At 36.7% G+C, this 14,693-nt stretch overlaps 1 protein-coding gene and 1 long non-coding RNA gene across 2 annotated transcripts; both read right to left on the minus strand.

Annotated features, from left to right (window-relative positions):
• Nucleotides 1–5,583: 5,583 nt before the first annotated feature.
• On the minus strand, nt 5,584–8,282 carry LOC149224102 (uncharacterized). The gene is made up of 13 exons (XM_089388085.1): nt 8,263–8,282; nt 8,080–8,151; nt 7,854–7,925; nt 7,680–7,751; nt 7,501–7,572; nt 7,297–7,368; nt 7,073–7,144; nt 6,870–6,941; nt 6,709–6,780; nt 6,516–6,587; nt 6,338–6,411; nt 6,100–6,234; nt 5,584–5,996 (listed from the first exon to the last, which is right to left on the minus strand). Exons 1-13 carry the CDS (start codon nt 8,280–8,282, stop codon nt 5,599–5,601), a joined length of 1,275 nt encoding a protein of 424 aa, XP_089244211.1. The 3' UTR covers nt 5,584–5,598.
• Nucleotides 8,283–13,562: 5,280 nt separating this feature from the next.
• Nucleotides 13,563–14,115, minus strand: LOC149224103 (uncharacterized). The gene is made up of 3 exons (XR_016249030.1): nt 14,044–14,115; nt 13,857–13,925; nt 13,563–13,667 (listed from the first exon to the last, which is right to left on the minus strand). It is a non-coding gene; the product is annotated as an uncharacterized LOC149224103 (long non-coding RNA).
• Nucleotides 14,116–14,693: the final 578 nt, after the last annotated feature.

Genomic DNA, 14,693 nt, shown 5'->3' on the forward strand with positions numbered 1-14,693 from the left:
AGAACCCTCAAAGACTTCAATCGATTCTATGTTTAAATCAGAGAGATTCCAACTGAAATAGCCCCCAATTTCTTTGGGGGATGCTGATGAGTACCACTCTGTGTTTATATACACTGTAACCCTGTGGGGTTTTTGAATAGCTTCTACGGCGGGATTAGAGATCTTCCGGACAATATCAAGGACACTATTAGGTAGGATTGTGCTCTCATCCTTAGAAAGGCTAAGCCCCCCCGGATGAACCTCAGTAAGGAGGAATTATCTGCCCTTAAATCCTTAAATCAGAACCAAGATATTGTCGTTCTGAAGGCTGACAAAGGAGGGGCTATGGTCATCCTTAACAAGGATGATTACCGTAAGAAGATGTTAGATCATCTTCACAATAGTGGCAGTTATAAAAAACTTCCCAAGAACCCTCTTAAGAAGATTTCTAGGACGGTGGCTCTCACCATCAAGTCTAGTAGTTCTGTGGGTTCTCTATGCCACAAACTCATTGAGAGCAGTCCCCTTACTCCTAGGATCTACGGGTTACCTAATATTCACAAAGAAGGGTTCCCTCTGAGGCCTATCATCAGCACCTTTGGTGATCCGACCTACCTTCTAGCTAAGTTCCTTGCCCTGAAACTTAAGCCCCTGGTTGGCCGCACTGAGTCCTTCGTGAAAGACTCTGCGTCCTTCATTAATAAGCTTAAGGATATTAAACTTGACCCTGATGACATTCTTATCAGCTTTGATGTGGTCTCCCTTTATACTTGCATCCCTATAAAGGAGGCCTTGGAAGTGATCTATCGCCTAACAGATCCCGATACCGCGCATCTGGTTGAGATCTGTCTCACTTCCACTTTCTTCTGTTTCGAGGGTGAGTTCTTTGAACAGACTTGTGGTGTTGCCATGGGTTCCCCCCTTTCCCCTATTGTTTCCAATCTCTTTATGGAAGATTTCGAAGCCAAAGCTTTAGCCTCGACTCATCTCCTTCCCAAGCTTTGGAGAAGGTATGTGGATGACACTAATGTCATCTGGTCCCATGGCCAAGAGGAACTAGATCGCTTCTTCAATCATCTCAACTCTGAGTCCTCTGCCATTAAGTTCATCATGGAAAAAGAGGTCAATGGTTGCCTCCTTTTCCTGGATATTCTTATTTATAAGAATATGGACAACTCGCTCTCCCACTCAGTATTCCGGAAGAAAACGCATATTGAGCAATATCTTTATGCCGATTCCCATCATTTCCCTGCTCAAAAGATGGGTGTTCTTAACACCCTTGCTACTCGTGCCCTGAGGATTTCTGATAATAAGAGCTTTGATAAGGAGAGAACCCATCTCCTTAATGTCTTTGTGGAGAATGGATACAGTAGGCACCTATGTCAAAAGGCTTTCCTTAAAGCCTCTAAAAATGCGTCAATTAATAAAGAACCGAAGGAGCGTCGACTAGGTGTCCATCTTCCCTATGTTCAAGGAATCACAGACAAAATTGTTCGGATCCTCAAGAGGTATGATATCCCCTCAACCTTTAGGCCCCTCAACACCATTCGTAAATCCCTCCAATCGGTGAAAGATCCTGTTGACCCTAAGGACATGAAGGGTGTCTACCTGATCCCTTGTTCTTGTGGACCCCCCTATATTGGGGAAACAGGGCGCTCCATCCATCAGAGGATCAGTGAACATGCAGCTGACCTAAGACATGGGAGAACCAAGTCTTCAGCGTTAGTAGAGCATGTGGAAAAGACCAAGCATCATGTTTGTATAGAGGAGGCCAAGGTTGTTGCCAAAGTTGCTCATTTCCATCATCGTAAATTCAAGGAAGCTATTGAGATTGAAAGAAGGCCTAACAATCTCAATAGAGATGACGGTTGGAAAATTAGTAGTTGTTGGATCCCTGCGCTGTCATCTTAGTCTTTCTCCTCCACCCTATTATCTTTTTGCTAGCTTTTTGTTTTCCCCTTGGAGCCTTCCTTCCTCCTTACGTTTATCCGTTTTGCTCTGTGGTTTTTATTGGTCTTTTTCTTGTCCTTTTTTTGTCGTTCTTTCTATATATATATATATATATATATATATATATATATATATATATATATATATATATATATATATATATATAATTTTTATTTTTATTTTTTTTTCATATATTATTATTTTTATTCATTTATTTTATTTTTACTTTCATTTTTTCAGCTAACTTTTACCTTAATTAGCTTTGTTCTCTATTATATATGTTTTATTTTTATTTTTATTTCTTTATTATTTATTATTATTATTTTTTTAATTTTGATTTTTTCAACTAACTTTTACCTTTCCTAGCTGCGTTATTAATTATTTTTCCTAGTTTTAATTTTATATTATTTATTGATTTTTTATTGTCTTGTTTTTATTATTTTTATCTTTATTTATTTATTTTATTTTATTTTTATTTTTTAATCTTATTATTCATTTACTTTATTTTTAATTAATTTTTAAACTAACGTTTACCTTTATTTACTATTTTCTTTATTATAGTTTTATATATTTTTATTTTTATTTATTTATTTGTTTTTCCTCTTTTATTTTTTATTATTAATTTTGGCTTTTCAACTAACTTTTACCGTTCATTTATTTTATTTTTTCCTATTTTTATTCATTTATTTATTTTTAACTTATTTTCTCGTTCTAATTCTAACTAACTAGTATCCTATAAAGTACCCTATGTATATTGTTATTATAATATCTCTTATAACTTTTAATTTTTAATTATTAAACCTTTTAACTAACTATTAACATTAGCACCTATTAAATTATTTTATTTATATAAATGTTTTTATATATTTTAAAAGGAATGGTCACCGAATATAACTTTATTATAAAAATGACTTTTTGACTCTGGTCCCAAAGTCAAAATTAGCCGTTGGGGGCTCTGCTTAGTCTATTTAACTTGCATAGCTGGATCTGTTTCTTCAACTTGTCCTGACGATGAACCACACTGGTTGATTCGAAACGCGTCGACAAAGGTCTTTCCTCATGTGATTTACGCCGAAGTTCTTCTTACAACTATTATGGATCACAAAAGCCTCAATTCAATAATATATATCTCCTGCGTAGCAGTGGCAAGCATATTCACATGCAACATTTGTTGGAAATGATCACTGAGATCATCGATGGATAACTCTGCTAAAACTGATTCCAGTGACATGATTTTTAAATCAAATACTGCTTGATAATCTCAGATATGGCATTTGAATAAAATGGTGGGTGGCAGTGGAATCGTGTATTTATGGTGTGCACAGGAAACTGCAACTGCAAACATTGAATATGTGTAGAGAAAAGTAGGGTTTCACCTTTTTCTATCAACAGGTAGGGTTTGTTGAGAAGAGAAAATGTGTTGAGTGGCATTGCACTAAGCGGGATTGTTGGGATTCAACGTTGATTGTGCAGTTGTTGCATACACGACCATGAAATTTATGTAAGCAAAGGAATTGGGAAATGCAGTGGGGTTTTAGAGATATGTGATGTCTGTAAGTATAAACTCTTTGAACAACAGTAACAAAATGCAGAAATTCCATCTAAAAAGAATAAGTAGAAACTTGAAATTCTGGCTAGAATACAGAGTAAACCTTGTTGGACTACATTTTTGGGCTGACTCTCCAATTGCGATACAACCCTAGCATTCACAGGCTACTATAGAAAATGTTTGTGGCTCTCGTAAGGACAAACAAGCCAAATATTGGTGAATATTGAAAAGAACCAAATGACGATATGGCCATTCTTGACTACATTTGAAATATAAGACAGTCATAAATTAGAATAGAATCTTATAAAAAAGAATGACCAAGTTAAATGAATGAACTTTAAAACAGAATACCACTTGAGAAACATCAAAAGGCTCAATTCCTATCCAAAGACAATACCACTAGAGAAAGATCCATAATCACTGCTTGAGCTACTTGAGCTACTGGATGCTAACTACTGTCATCTCTTTCTCAATATCAACACTAGGGAAGTTTGTTGGAGGCATCTCATCCCCACCAACATCAACAGATTCATCGCCAGTGTCACAACCTACACATGTACATATGCTTACATGAACAACAGTAACGAAACGCATAAATTCCATCTAAAAAGAATAAATAGAAACTTGAAATTCTGGCTAGAATAAAGCGTAAACCTTGTTGAACTACGTTTGTGGGCTGACTCTCCAATTGTGATACAACCCTAGCATTCACACGCTGCTACAGAAAATGTCAGTGGCTCTCGTAAGGACAAACAAACCAAATATTGGTGAACATTGAAAAGAACCAAATGACAATATGGCCATTCTCGAGTGCATTTAAAATATAAGACAGTCATAACACTAGTAGGATTAGGAAGCCTTGCTGAAGCTTGGGTATTTCTGGTGCCTTCGCCTATCTCTTTGAGGCAATTGAAAACAAGGTTCTATAGCTCCCATAAATAATCATCATCAAAAGCATCAATATCAACTTCGATTTCCTCCTCATTCTGACTTAGACCAATGTGCTTCCTTAAGAATGTAATTATGGGTACCGCCATCTCATCTGGTTATTGTTCAAGATCCTGACAAAGCTTCTTCTTTTCGTTAAATGACATCGGGTGTTTGCATTTTTCAACCTTCGGTTTCTGCTGACTTGGTACATCTGAGAGAGGAGCAGAATTTGGAGGTTGCACCTTTGGCTTATTTCTTGTTTCTGTAATTTTGTTACTATGTTGTTACTTCTTGGTTGGAATAAGTTGAACATCCTGAGTTAATTTTCTATAAACTTTATCTCCAGCCAAATCCCCTGTAACCTCCAATGCATAAGGGTAATCAGGAAGCATATTGTATGAAGTCCTAGCTCATACCTTTTTAGATTTTTTCATGATGGAATTCCTGTTGAGGTTGTTCTGAAATTGGTATCTCTCACGAGTTAGTATAAGGAGAGAGGCCATTCAATGTATGAGCCAGGGCTTTCTCTTCCGCCAGAAGAAAGAAACCCTTGCCAAACGTAAAAACCCTTGTATGAGCCAGGGCTTTCTCTTCTGCCAGAAGAAAGAAACCCTTGCCAAACGTAAAAACCCTTGCCAACCGTTCCAAGAGCAAAGGCAAGTACTCCTATGGGCGGAACAGAGCGTATGAGCGCCCAGTTAATGTTCTTGAAATTACATATGCTTACATGAACAACAGTAACGAAATGCAGAAATTCCATCTAAAAAGAATAAATAGAAACTTGAAATTCTGGCTAGAATAAAGAGTAAACCTTGTTGAACTACGTTTGTGGGCTGACTCTCCAATTGTGATACAACCCTAGCATTCACAGGCTGCTACAGAAAATGTCAATGGCTCTCGTAAGGACAAACAAACCAAATATTGGTGAACATTGAAAAGAACCAAATGACGATATGGCCATTCTTGACTACATTTAACATATAAGACAGTCATAGCACTAGGACAACATACCGCAGGATTAGAAAGCCTTGCTGAAGCCTGGGTATTTCTGGTGCCTTCGCCTATCTCTTTGAGGCAATTGAAAACAAGGTTCTGTAGCTCCCATAAATAATCATCATCAAAAGCATCAATATCAACTTCGATTTCCTCCTCATTCTGACTTAGACCAATGTGCTTCCTTAAGAATGTAATTATGGGTACCGCCATCTCATCTGGTAATTGTTCAAGATCCTGACAAAGCTTCTTCTTTTCATTAAATGACATCGGGTGTTTGCATTTACCATGTAGTCATAGAACAGCAAGTTGCCATGTGGCGAAAGAGAGTACCCACGCAAACTGACAAGATTCCGATGTTTGATACTTCCAACAGTCTCTAACTCAGTTTCGAATTCCCGCAAGCTTTGTGGATAGTGTGTGTATAGTCTTTTAATAGCAACTGGCTTACAGTTCTTAAGATCACATCTGTAAACTGTGCTTGTAGCACCATTGCCAATTATAAATTTCTCATTCAAATTTTCGGTCATTCTCATTATATCATCATACATGTATAGGGCCATATCCATGTGCAATATTACAAGCCTTGGAGAACCTGGTCAGGACATGCAAGAATCTTTTAACAAGAGGCATAGATATTGATGGTAAGATGATAGCTTTACTCTGAGAAATAACAAATTTGAAATGAGGCATAATACCTTGACCCGTTTTGCTTGATGACCCTTTAGTGAATGGTTTATGTTGATTTGAAAGGTAGAGAGCGATGGTGATTACACACACTAATATCACTGAACCCAATGAGATGCAAACAATAGCTGTTGTTGACACAGAAGCTGTCCATTTACACAATCAATAGATAACACTATCAATATAATCTAAAGGATATTTAATACAAATCTATGGAATCTGATTTGTAATATCTAGTTTTGTTTTCACCTTTTGGTTGTCTGGCAGATATCCCACAAAGTGATCCAATCCAATAACCACAGAGACCTGGATTTCCAAAAAAACTAAGGCAAAAATCGTTCCCATTAGATAAAATGTACAGACTTGACAATATCAAGAAGAAAACTGAATTTGATCTAGAAATAAAATGTGTTCATTATATCTACACCTTTCTGGGGTAAACCTTGTAAAGTTCTGTGTGACAGGAATATTCCCAGACAAATTGTTGTAGGAGAGGTTTCTGTAAAACAAATTGATCGTTTCTAGTATGAATAACTACGAGTTGATATACGAGGATTATTTCCTCTGTAATTTCATGATGAAATGAACAAAAAATAGCACCAATTCAGGCAAATTCTTACAGAGTAGTAAGGCTAAAGCAGTTGGTCAACTGCCATGGCATCTCCCCTGATAAACTGTTGTTATTCAGTATCCTGTATATTATCCATTTACAGAGTTATTTTCAGAATAATTGTGAAGGTATTAATAAATTATAATTTAGGGATCACTCCAAGGAACTTACAGTGAGACCAAATTCTGTAGTTGTCCAAGTTCTGAAGGAATAGGACCCGATAATTGGTTGGCAGAAAGGTCCCTGCATTGAAAAAATACCGCACTATGTTACTGTTTTGATGAAGTGGCTAGGGCACACCAGAAAGAGATGTAGAAAGAACTAGAAAATAGAACTAGTTCACAAGCTACACAAATCAAATACTAAGGACTTACATATCCCCGATACTTCTCAAGTTTCCCAAGTCTGCAGGGAGAAACCCACTCAGTTTATTTCCACTCAAGTTCCTTGAATTCATAATCCAATAGAAATCATGGGATTAATATAACTCTCACCCATTAAGCTTTTCATAATCCAATGGGGTTAAAAATAAATATAACTTTCACACATAAAACTTGTAGCTTAATAATTCAAAAACTTTTCTACATACAAGACTTACAATTTTAATAGATGTTCCATGTTCCCAATAGATCTCGGGATAGGTCCAGATATATTATTGTTAGAAATGTCCCTAAAAATTCACATCACATCACAGGGCAATAAAAATGTAAGGACTACCCTTGCAGCTATTATGTTTTTAGATATAGTTCTAAAAGGGAACCTTAGAAGCCTTAACCAAGACATTAGAATAACTAAAACTCACAATCTGTCTAAATTTATAATATGCCCCAGCTCTACAGGAATTGTTCCCGTGATATTGTTGGAGGACAGATTTCTGTAAAAGCAGCAACGTTATCCGTTAGTCATATTGAATATGCTTAATGCAATTCAACAGCTCATTATGTTATAGGTCAATTTAGAATATGGCCCAGGATTACTTACAGATAAGTTAGCCTGTTAAGTTTTTGAAATTCCAAAGGAATAGTTCCATTCAAACGGTTGCCATGCACATTGCTACAGGACAAAGGACAATGAAGGCACAGCGTTAATATTGTTAGCCAGTGGGAAATTATGCTCCGCAAATTCATCACTTGGCTTGAAAATTATATCACTTACAAGAAAATGAGAGCAACACATGAACTAATATTCTCTGGGATCGGACCTTCAAGTTGATTTCTGGCAAGTTTTCTGTCTAAAAAAAAAAAACAACCTTGGAATGTTAAATAATTACAACAAGAATCCAAAAGATATCATAGATTAATGTTTAGTGTATGGGAGGTTTCAAGATATTTCTATCATTTTTATCTCCACTTTCTAGAAAAAGGTTTGGACACAAACTTACAATTCGAACAGCTGTTCCAAATTCCCCAGCTCAGGTGGAATTTGCCCAGTCAGCTGATTGTCATTTAGCTGCCTGCATATGCATACAACCGTTGACTATCAAAGAGCTATTTCTTATCATGCACGTCCAGTTTCCATTTCTTACATATCAATCATCACAAAATATGTGATTGGAATCTCTTACAGGTATCCCAACTTTGTCATGTTCCCCAATTCTGGCGGAATAGATCCCATGAGATTATTACTGTGTAAATATCTGAGTAGTGCAAAAGAAAGAACAACAGAATCAACTTCTTGAAAATTGAACATAAAGGAAATTTATAGTCAAAAAGTAATGGACTTTCACAAACCCAGATGGGAACAATTCGAGCATTAACTATGCAAGCAACTCACAGTTTATCAGTGTAAGTCAAGTTGCCTAGAATCGGAGGAATTGTTCTAGTAAGATGATTATCACTCAAATCCCTGTAATAAATATTAAATGTATCAGTACACTAAAGCTTACACCATAATTACATAATCAAGTTTTTGCCAAAAGTCACAAAAGAATGAAGGAATACTGATTGATTCTGCATAAGAAATATATTGACAATATCCAAAATCATTATGGATTCTGTTAGGCCCCTATACTACTAGTGTAACCCCTTATTGTTATTAGTACAACCCACTTATTATATTGATGTACCCATGTAGTGCCCATATTGTTACTATTGTGCCACATAGAAGCCCACTATTGTTATTATTGTGCCCTTACATTATTATTGTTATGTCGGCTCTAATTATGTTATGACCCCTTAGACTCCTATATATAGAATGAGGTCTTTTCATTTGTATCATCCAAGAATTGTTCATTTATGTAATGTAAAGGAGGTTCCCCCCTCGAAGAGGCTGAATTCTAAGGCGTTGATCTATCTTTTCTATCTTTTTTTGAGTTGGTTCCATAACATTTGGTATCAGAGTGTTGGATTCTAGGGTTTCACTGCTCCAAACAGGTCATCGTGGCATTTTCGCTATAACTTTTTTTCTGTGATGTTTAAGAAGTTGCAAAAAAAACCCATTTGAGAAGAAATCGCGGTAAAACTTGGTTCGGAAGTTCAGAGCTTTTCACTCGATATTTGCAGAGATATGATTTGAGGAATTTGGTCTTTTTGCAGACTCCTGAATTACATTCAAAACAGGTGACCTGGGGAAAATCGTCATAACTTTCTCTCTGGGAATCGGATTGAAATTTCGTAAGAAGGTATAGAAAGAGGAGATATCGTAGTTTCTTGTATGCATGTTTCAGATCCAAAGGTCGAAACAGTGACTCGTGGCACGTCATACAAGTTCGCTATACTGAACTAGTCTATAAGCAAGTCACTGTGGGAGATTTCACATAACTCTTCCTTGGAGAATCCAATTTGGGTCAGACTTGTGGCATTGGAAAGAGGACACAGAGGGCTACTACAGCTCACAAATTTAGAATTAGATGATTGGAAAGTATAGAGATACATCAGAGACAATATTGAGCTCCTACAAAGTGAAAAACAGTGTGTAGATTTTCTTAAATTTTTGTTTAAGCTTGGTCTGAAAATTTATTTTGAAGGAATTCAAAGGGCATAGTAGAGCATTATTATCGGTAACTGATGCCCCGAGGAAAGAAAATGCAAACACCTAGTAAAGAACCTGAAAGCTCTAGCATGACTCATGAAGAAGAGGAAGAAATGCAACATGGTATATCAAAATTACAAGACCAAGTGCAACAACTGTCCCTTGCACAAAAAGGAATAGAATCTAAGATGGATGGTTTAAAGAAAGATGTAGAAGATAAGATGGATGGTTTAAAGAAAGGTGTAGAAGATAAGATGGACTGTTTAAAGAAAGGTGTAGAAGCTAAGATGATTGATGTGGAAGCTAAGATGATTGACGTGGAAGCTAAGATGGATGATTTGAAGATAGATTTGAAGACAGACATGGACGAATTGAAGATAAATATGAATAAGTTGCTACAAGAAATGGTCCCTAAGGGTGAGAGGGTACTAAAGGAAACTCATGATGAGAACAAAAGAAATTTTAATCATGATTCCATAGACGCTAATGTTGGATTGAAGACTCACCATATTCAAAAAATCGATATGAGGAATTTTGATGGCAAGGATCCTGCCACATGGATATTACAGATGGAGCAATTCTTCGATCTCAATAATGTGCAAAACACACAAAAGGTACATATGGAAACTTTATATTTGGAACCAAATCAGTTTGTATGGTATCAATGGCTTTGCTCTCGTAAACCATTTATCACTTGGGCAATTTTTACGGAAGAATTGATAGCACATTATGAGGATACAAAAAGCAACACTTTTTTTAGCCAATTGATAAGTCTCAAACAAAAGGGTTCAATAATGGAGCACATTGAGGAGTTCCAAAAATTGAACATAAGGGTAAAAGATATTCCAGAGGAGCATAGGATTGATGTGTTCATAGGGTCTTTAAAGGATAATATCCAACATGATGTTCGCCTTTGGGAACCTGATTCATTAGAGAAGGCATTCAGGTTAGCAAGAAAATGGAAAGCAAAATTATGGAAACAAGGAAGCATATCACTCACAACTATAAAGACGGAAGTGTTGTTGCTCCTAGTCTTCCACAACCTATAAGGTTGACACCACAACATTTGGAAGAAAAAAGAGCAAAAGGGCTTTGTTACAGTTGTGATAGCAAATACACTAAAGGTCATAAGTGTGCTGATAAGAAATTATTCTACATAGATTGTGAAGAGGAAGAAGAAAAGGAGCAAGAAAGGTCAAAAGAAGAGGATATACTCCAAGAACAAAGCCTAGACGAAGAACAAATAAATCCGACCATATCTTGTAATGCATTCTCGGGAATTACCACTCCTCAAACCATCAAGATAAAAGGACAAATCAAGAAGAAAAAGGTAATAGTGTTGATTGATTCAGGAAGCACCCACAATTTTATTCATTGTAAGGTAGCAAAATAATTGAATTGCTTCCTAGATCCAACACCAAAGTGTCAAGTGATGATTGCAAATGGAGGAATAATAAATTTCTCTGGAAAGTGCCATAATATCAAGCTATCCATGGGAGAATATGTATTGACTAGCCCAATGCTTTCCATTCCAATGGGAGGTGCTGATGTTGTACTAGGAGTCCAATGGCTACAATCCCTGGGTACAATAGCTTTTAATTTTCAAGAACTTTTCATCAAATTTTCTACAGAAGGAAAGGAAGTTGAATTAAGGGGTATTGCAGGGAAACCAGGAAAGATAATCAGCTCTAATAGTATGAAAAAGCTTCTAAAAAATGAGCAAAGAGGTGTAATTGCACAATTATGCTCGCTAGATGTTTCCACATCGGAATCATCTATTTCTCCAGATCTCCAAAAGGTCCTGGACAATCATTCCAAGGTATTTGAGACTCCCAAAGGTCTCCCACCTATGCCTGATCATGATCATGCTATTCATCTGATTCCAGGAAGTGTTCCTCCAAACATCAGGCCGTACATATATCCTTATGTCCAGAAGAGTTAAATTGAACGTATGGTTGTAGAAATGCTAGAGGTTGGTTCAATTCAACCGAGTCAAAGTTCTTTCTCTGCTCCAGTAGTATTGGTGCACAATAAGGATGGATCATGGTGCATGTGTCCGGATTATAGGGAGCTCAAAAAGCTCACTATTAAAGATAAGTTCCCCATTCCTGTCATTGATGAATTAGTGGACGAATTGCATGGATCAATTTACTTCACCAAGTTGGATCTTCATTCAGGATATCATCAAATCAGAATGAAGACTGAAAACATTCCGAAAACAACATTTAGAACTCATGAGGGTCATTATGAATTTTTGGTCATGCCTTTTGGCCTTACCAATGCACCTTCAACATTTCAAGGTTTGATGAATTCAATTTTCAAACCATTCCTTAGAAAATTTGTGTTAGTATTTTTTGATGATATACTAATCTACAGCAAATCTTGGAAGGATCATGTTGAACATGTTGACAAGGTGCTACAACTATTGAAGGAGAAACAATTATATGCAAAAAGATCCAAATGTTTCTTTGGAGTCCAGGAGGTGGAATATTTGGGTCATATTGTATCTCATGAAGGAGTTAAGGTAGACCCTAGCAAAATTAAAGGCATTAAGGAATGGAAAATCCCCACATCCATAAAGCATCTGCGAGGATTTCGCGGGTTGACAGGGTATTATCGCAAGTTTGTTAAGAATTATGGGAGAATAGCAGCACCTCTAACAACATTATTGAAGAAAGATGCATTTTCATGGACTCCGGAAGCAACAAAGGCCTTTGAACATCTTAAAGAGGCAATGTGCCAAGCACCGGTCTTAGCTACACCGGACTTCACAAAAACCTTTATTGTGGTATGTGATGCTTCAGGAAATGGAATTGGTGTTGTTCTAATGCAAGATGAAAGACCCATTGCTTTTGAAAGTCGTCCAATCAAGGGAAAGTTTTTAAGCAAAGCTATTTATGAGAATGAAATGTTGGCAATACTCCATGCACTTAAGAAATGGCGACCCTACCTAATGGGTAGACACTTCAAGGTAAAAACGGATCATGATAGCCTTAAATACTTTTTACAACAAAGATTATCCTCTGAAGAGCAACAAAAGTGGGTCACAAAAAAGTTGGGTTATGACTTTGAAATCATCTACAAAAAAGGGAAGCAAAATGTGGTGGCAGATGCACTCTCAAGAAAGGATGAGGATGTGGAAGCATTGTTTTGTGCCATTTCTATTATCCAACCAAATTGGATAAACGAAGCAAGGGATGAATGGAAGAAGGATGAAGAAGTATGGCCACTTATTCAAAAGTTGCAAAAGATCCCAATTCAAACAATATTGCTAGAAATTGAAGAGGAAGGAAAAATCATATTGGAACCTGGAGCAGTCATAGAAAAAAGAACCCGACAGTGACGAAATCAATCAATTTCAGAGTATCTCATCAACTGGAAGAACTTACCCGCTGAAGATTCCACATGGGGAGGACAAGAATTTTATACAGAAGTATCAAGAACTACTCAAGCATTGAGGACAATGCTTTTTGAAGGAGAGGGGCATGTTAGGCCCCTATACTACTAGTGTAACCCCTTATTGTTATTAGTACAACCCACTTATTATATTGATGTACCCATGTAGTGCCCATATTGTTACTATTGTGCCACATAGAAGCCCATTATTGTTATTATTGTGCCCTTACATTATTATTATTATGTCGACTCTAATTATGTTATGACCCCTTAGACTCCTATATATAGAAAGGAGGTCTTTTCATTTGTATCATCCAAGAATTGTTCATTTATGTAATGTAAAGGAGGTTGCCCCCTCGAAGAGGCTGAATTCTAAGGCATTGATCTATATTTTCTATCTTTTCTTGAGTTGGTTCCATAACAGATTCTTATTGATCTAGGCTTCCATGCAATTAAATGTAAGAGATTATAATTTAATCCGATTACAAGAAGATTTTGGACAAGTTGAGATCCAGAAAACACTGTACTTACAGAACAGTAAGAGCCTGCATGAGACCAATTACTTCAGGTATCCTTCCGGTCAGCTTGTTTCCTTGTAACGACCTAGGATAACCACTTTAAAATTAGGGTAGGACAACTAAAGCAACCAAATTAATGATGTCGGTTGAATAGTGCATACCATGCAATGAATTGCATTACTTAGACAACCTGCATAATCTCATATCCCTGCCTATTCAACACAAAATTCCTGATACTAGAACACAGTTCAGTCCTGGAAATATCTCCACTTACAGAGTAGCCACTTGTAGAAACCCAATATTGAAGGGGATCTCTCCGGTAAGTTGATTGTATGATAAGTCCCTGATAAGAATACCAGCCCCAATTCAGCAAGTAATTGAGATCACGAGTCTTGCATCAAACCATACATTTACACCCGTTTGTTCATTTAAAATCCAGTTAGGAAAATCAGAAAACATACAAAACTGCATAGCTTGTACAGTTGCCAATATTCTCAGGAATGGTCCCTGACAAGTTGTTGCCTCGCACATCACTGCATAACAGAGATCAAAGTAGTTGATTAGAAACATTTAAGCTACCACGAAGAATCCTTTAGGTAAAATTCGTTAATGCATTGAAAACGCTGCATTGAGATACATAAATTTAAAGATAAATGCTCTGTGACCGCCGAATCCTGCTTCTTCTTTTCGTTAAATGACATCGGGTGTTTACATTTTTCAACCTTCGGTTTCTGCTGACTTGGTACATCTGAGAGAGGAGCAAAATTTGGAGGTTGCACCTTTGGCTTATTTCTTGTTTCTGTAATTTTGTTACTATGCTGTTACTTCTTTGTTGGAATAAGTTGAACATCCTGAGTTAATTTTCTATAAACTTCTTCTCCAGCCAAATCCCCTGTAACCTCCAACGCATAAGGGTAATCAGGAAGCATATTGTATGAAGTCCTAGCTCATACCTTTTTAGATTTTTTCATGATGGAATTCCTGTTGAGGTTGTTCTGAAATTGGTATCACTCACGAGTTAGTATAAGGAGAGAGGCCATTCAATGTATGAGCCAGGGCTTTCTCTTCTGCCAGAAGAAAGAAACCCTTGCCAAACGTAAAAACCCTTGTA

The sequence above is a fragment of the Pinus tabuliformis genome, chromosome Q (assembly GCF_031772625.1).
Source record: "Pinus tabuliformis cultivar Carrire ecotype Pingquan chromosome Q, CPIR1, whole genome shotgun sequence".
Classification (NCBI taxonomy): domain Eukaryota; kingdom Viridiplantae; phylum Streptophyta; class Pinopsida; order Pinales; family Pinaceae; genus Pinus; species Pinus tabuliformis.

Bases quoted from the DNA above. Each gene is read 5' to 3' on its own strand.
- LOC149224102 (XM_089388085.1), bottom strand. From the start codon at position 8,282: ATGACAAAGTTGGGATACCT. The intron at 6,781-6,869 runs GTAAGTTCCTTG...GATAATATACAG, and splicing joins CTACAGAATTTGGTCTCACT to GATACTGAATAACAACAGTT. The intron at 6,235-6,337 runs GTGAAAACAAAA...GTAAATGGACAG, and splicing joins ATCTGCCAGACAACCAAAAG to CTTCTGTGTCAACAACAGCT.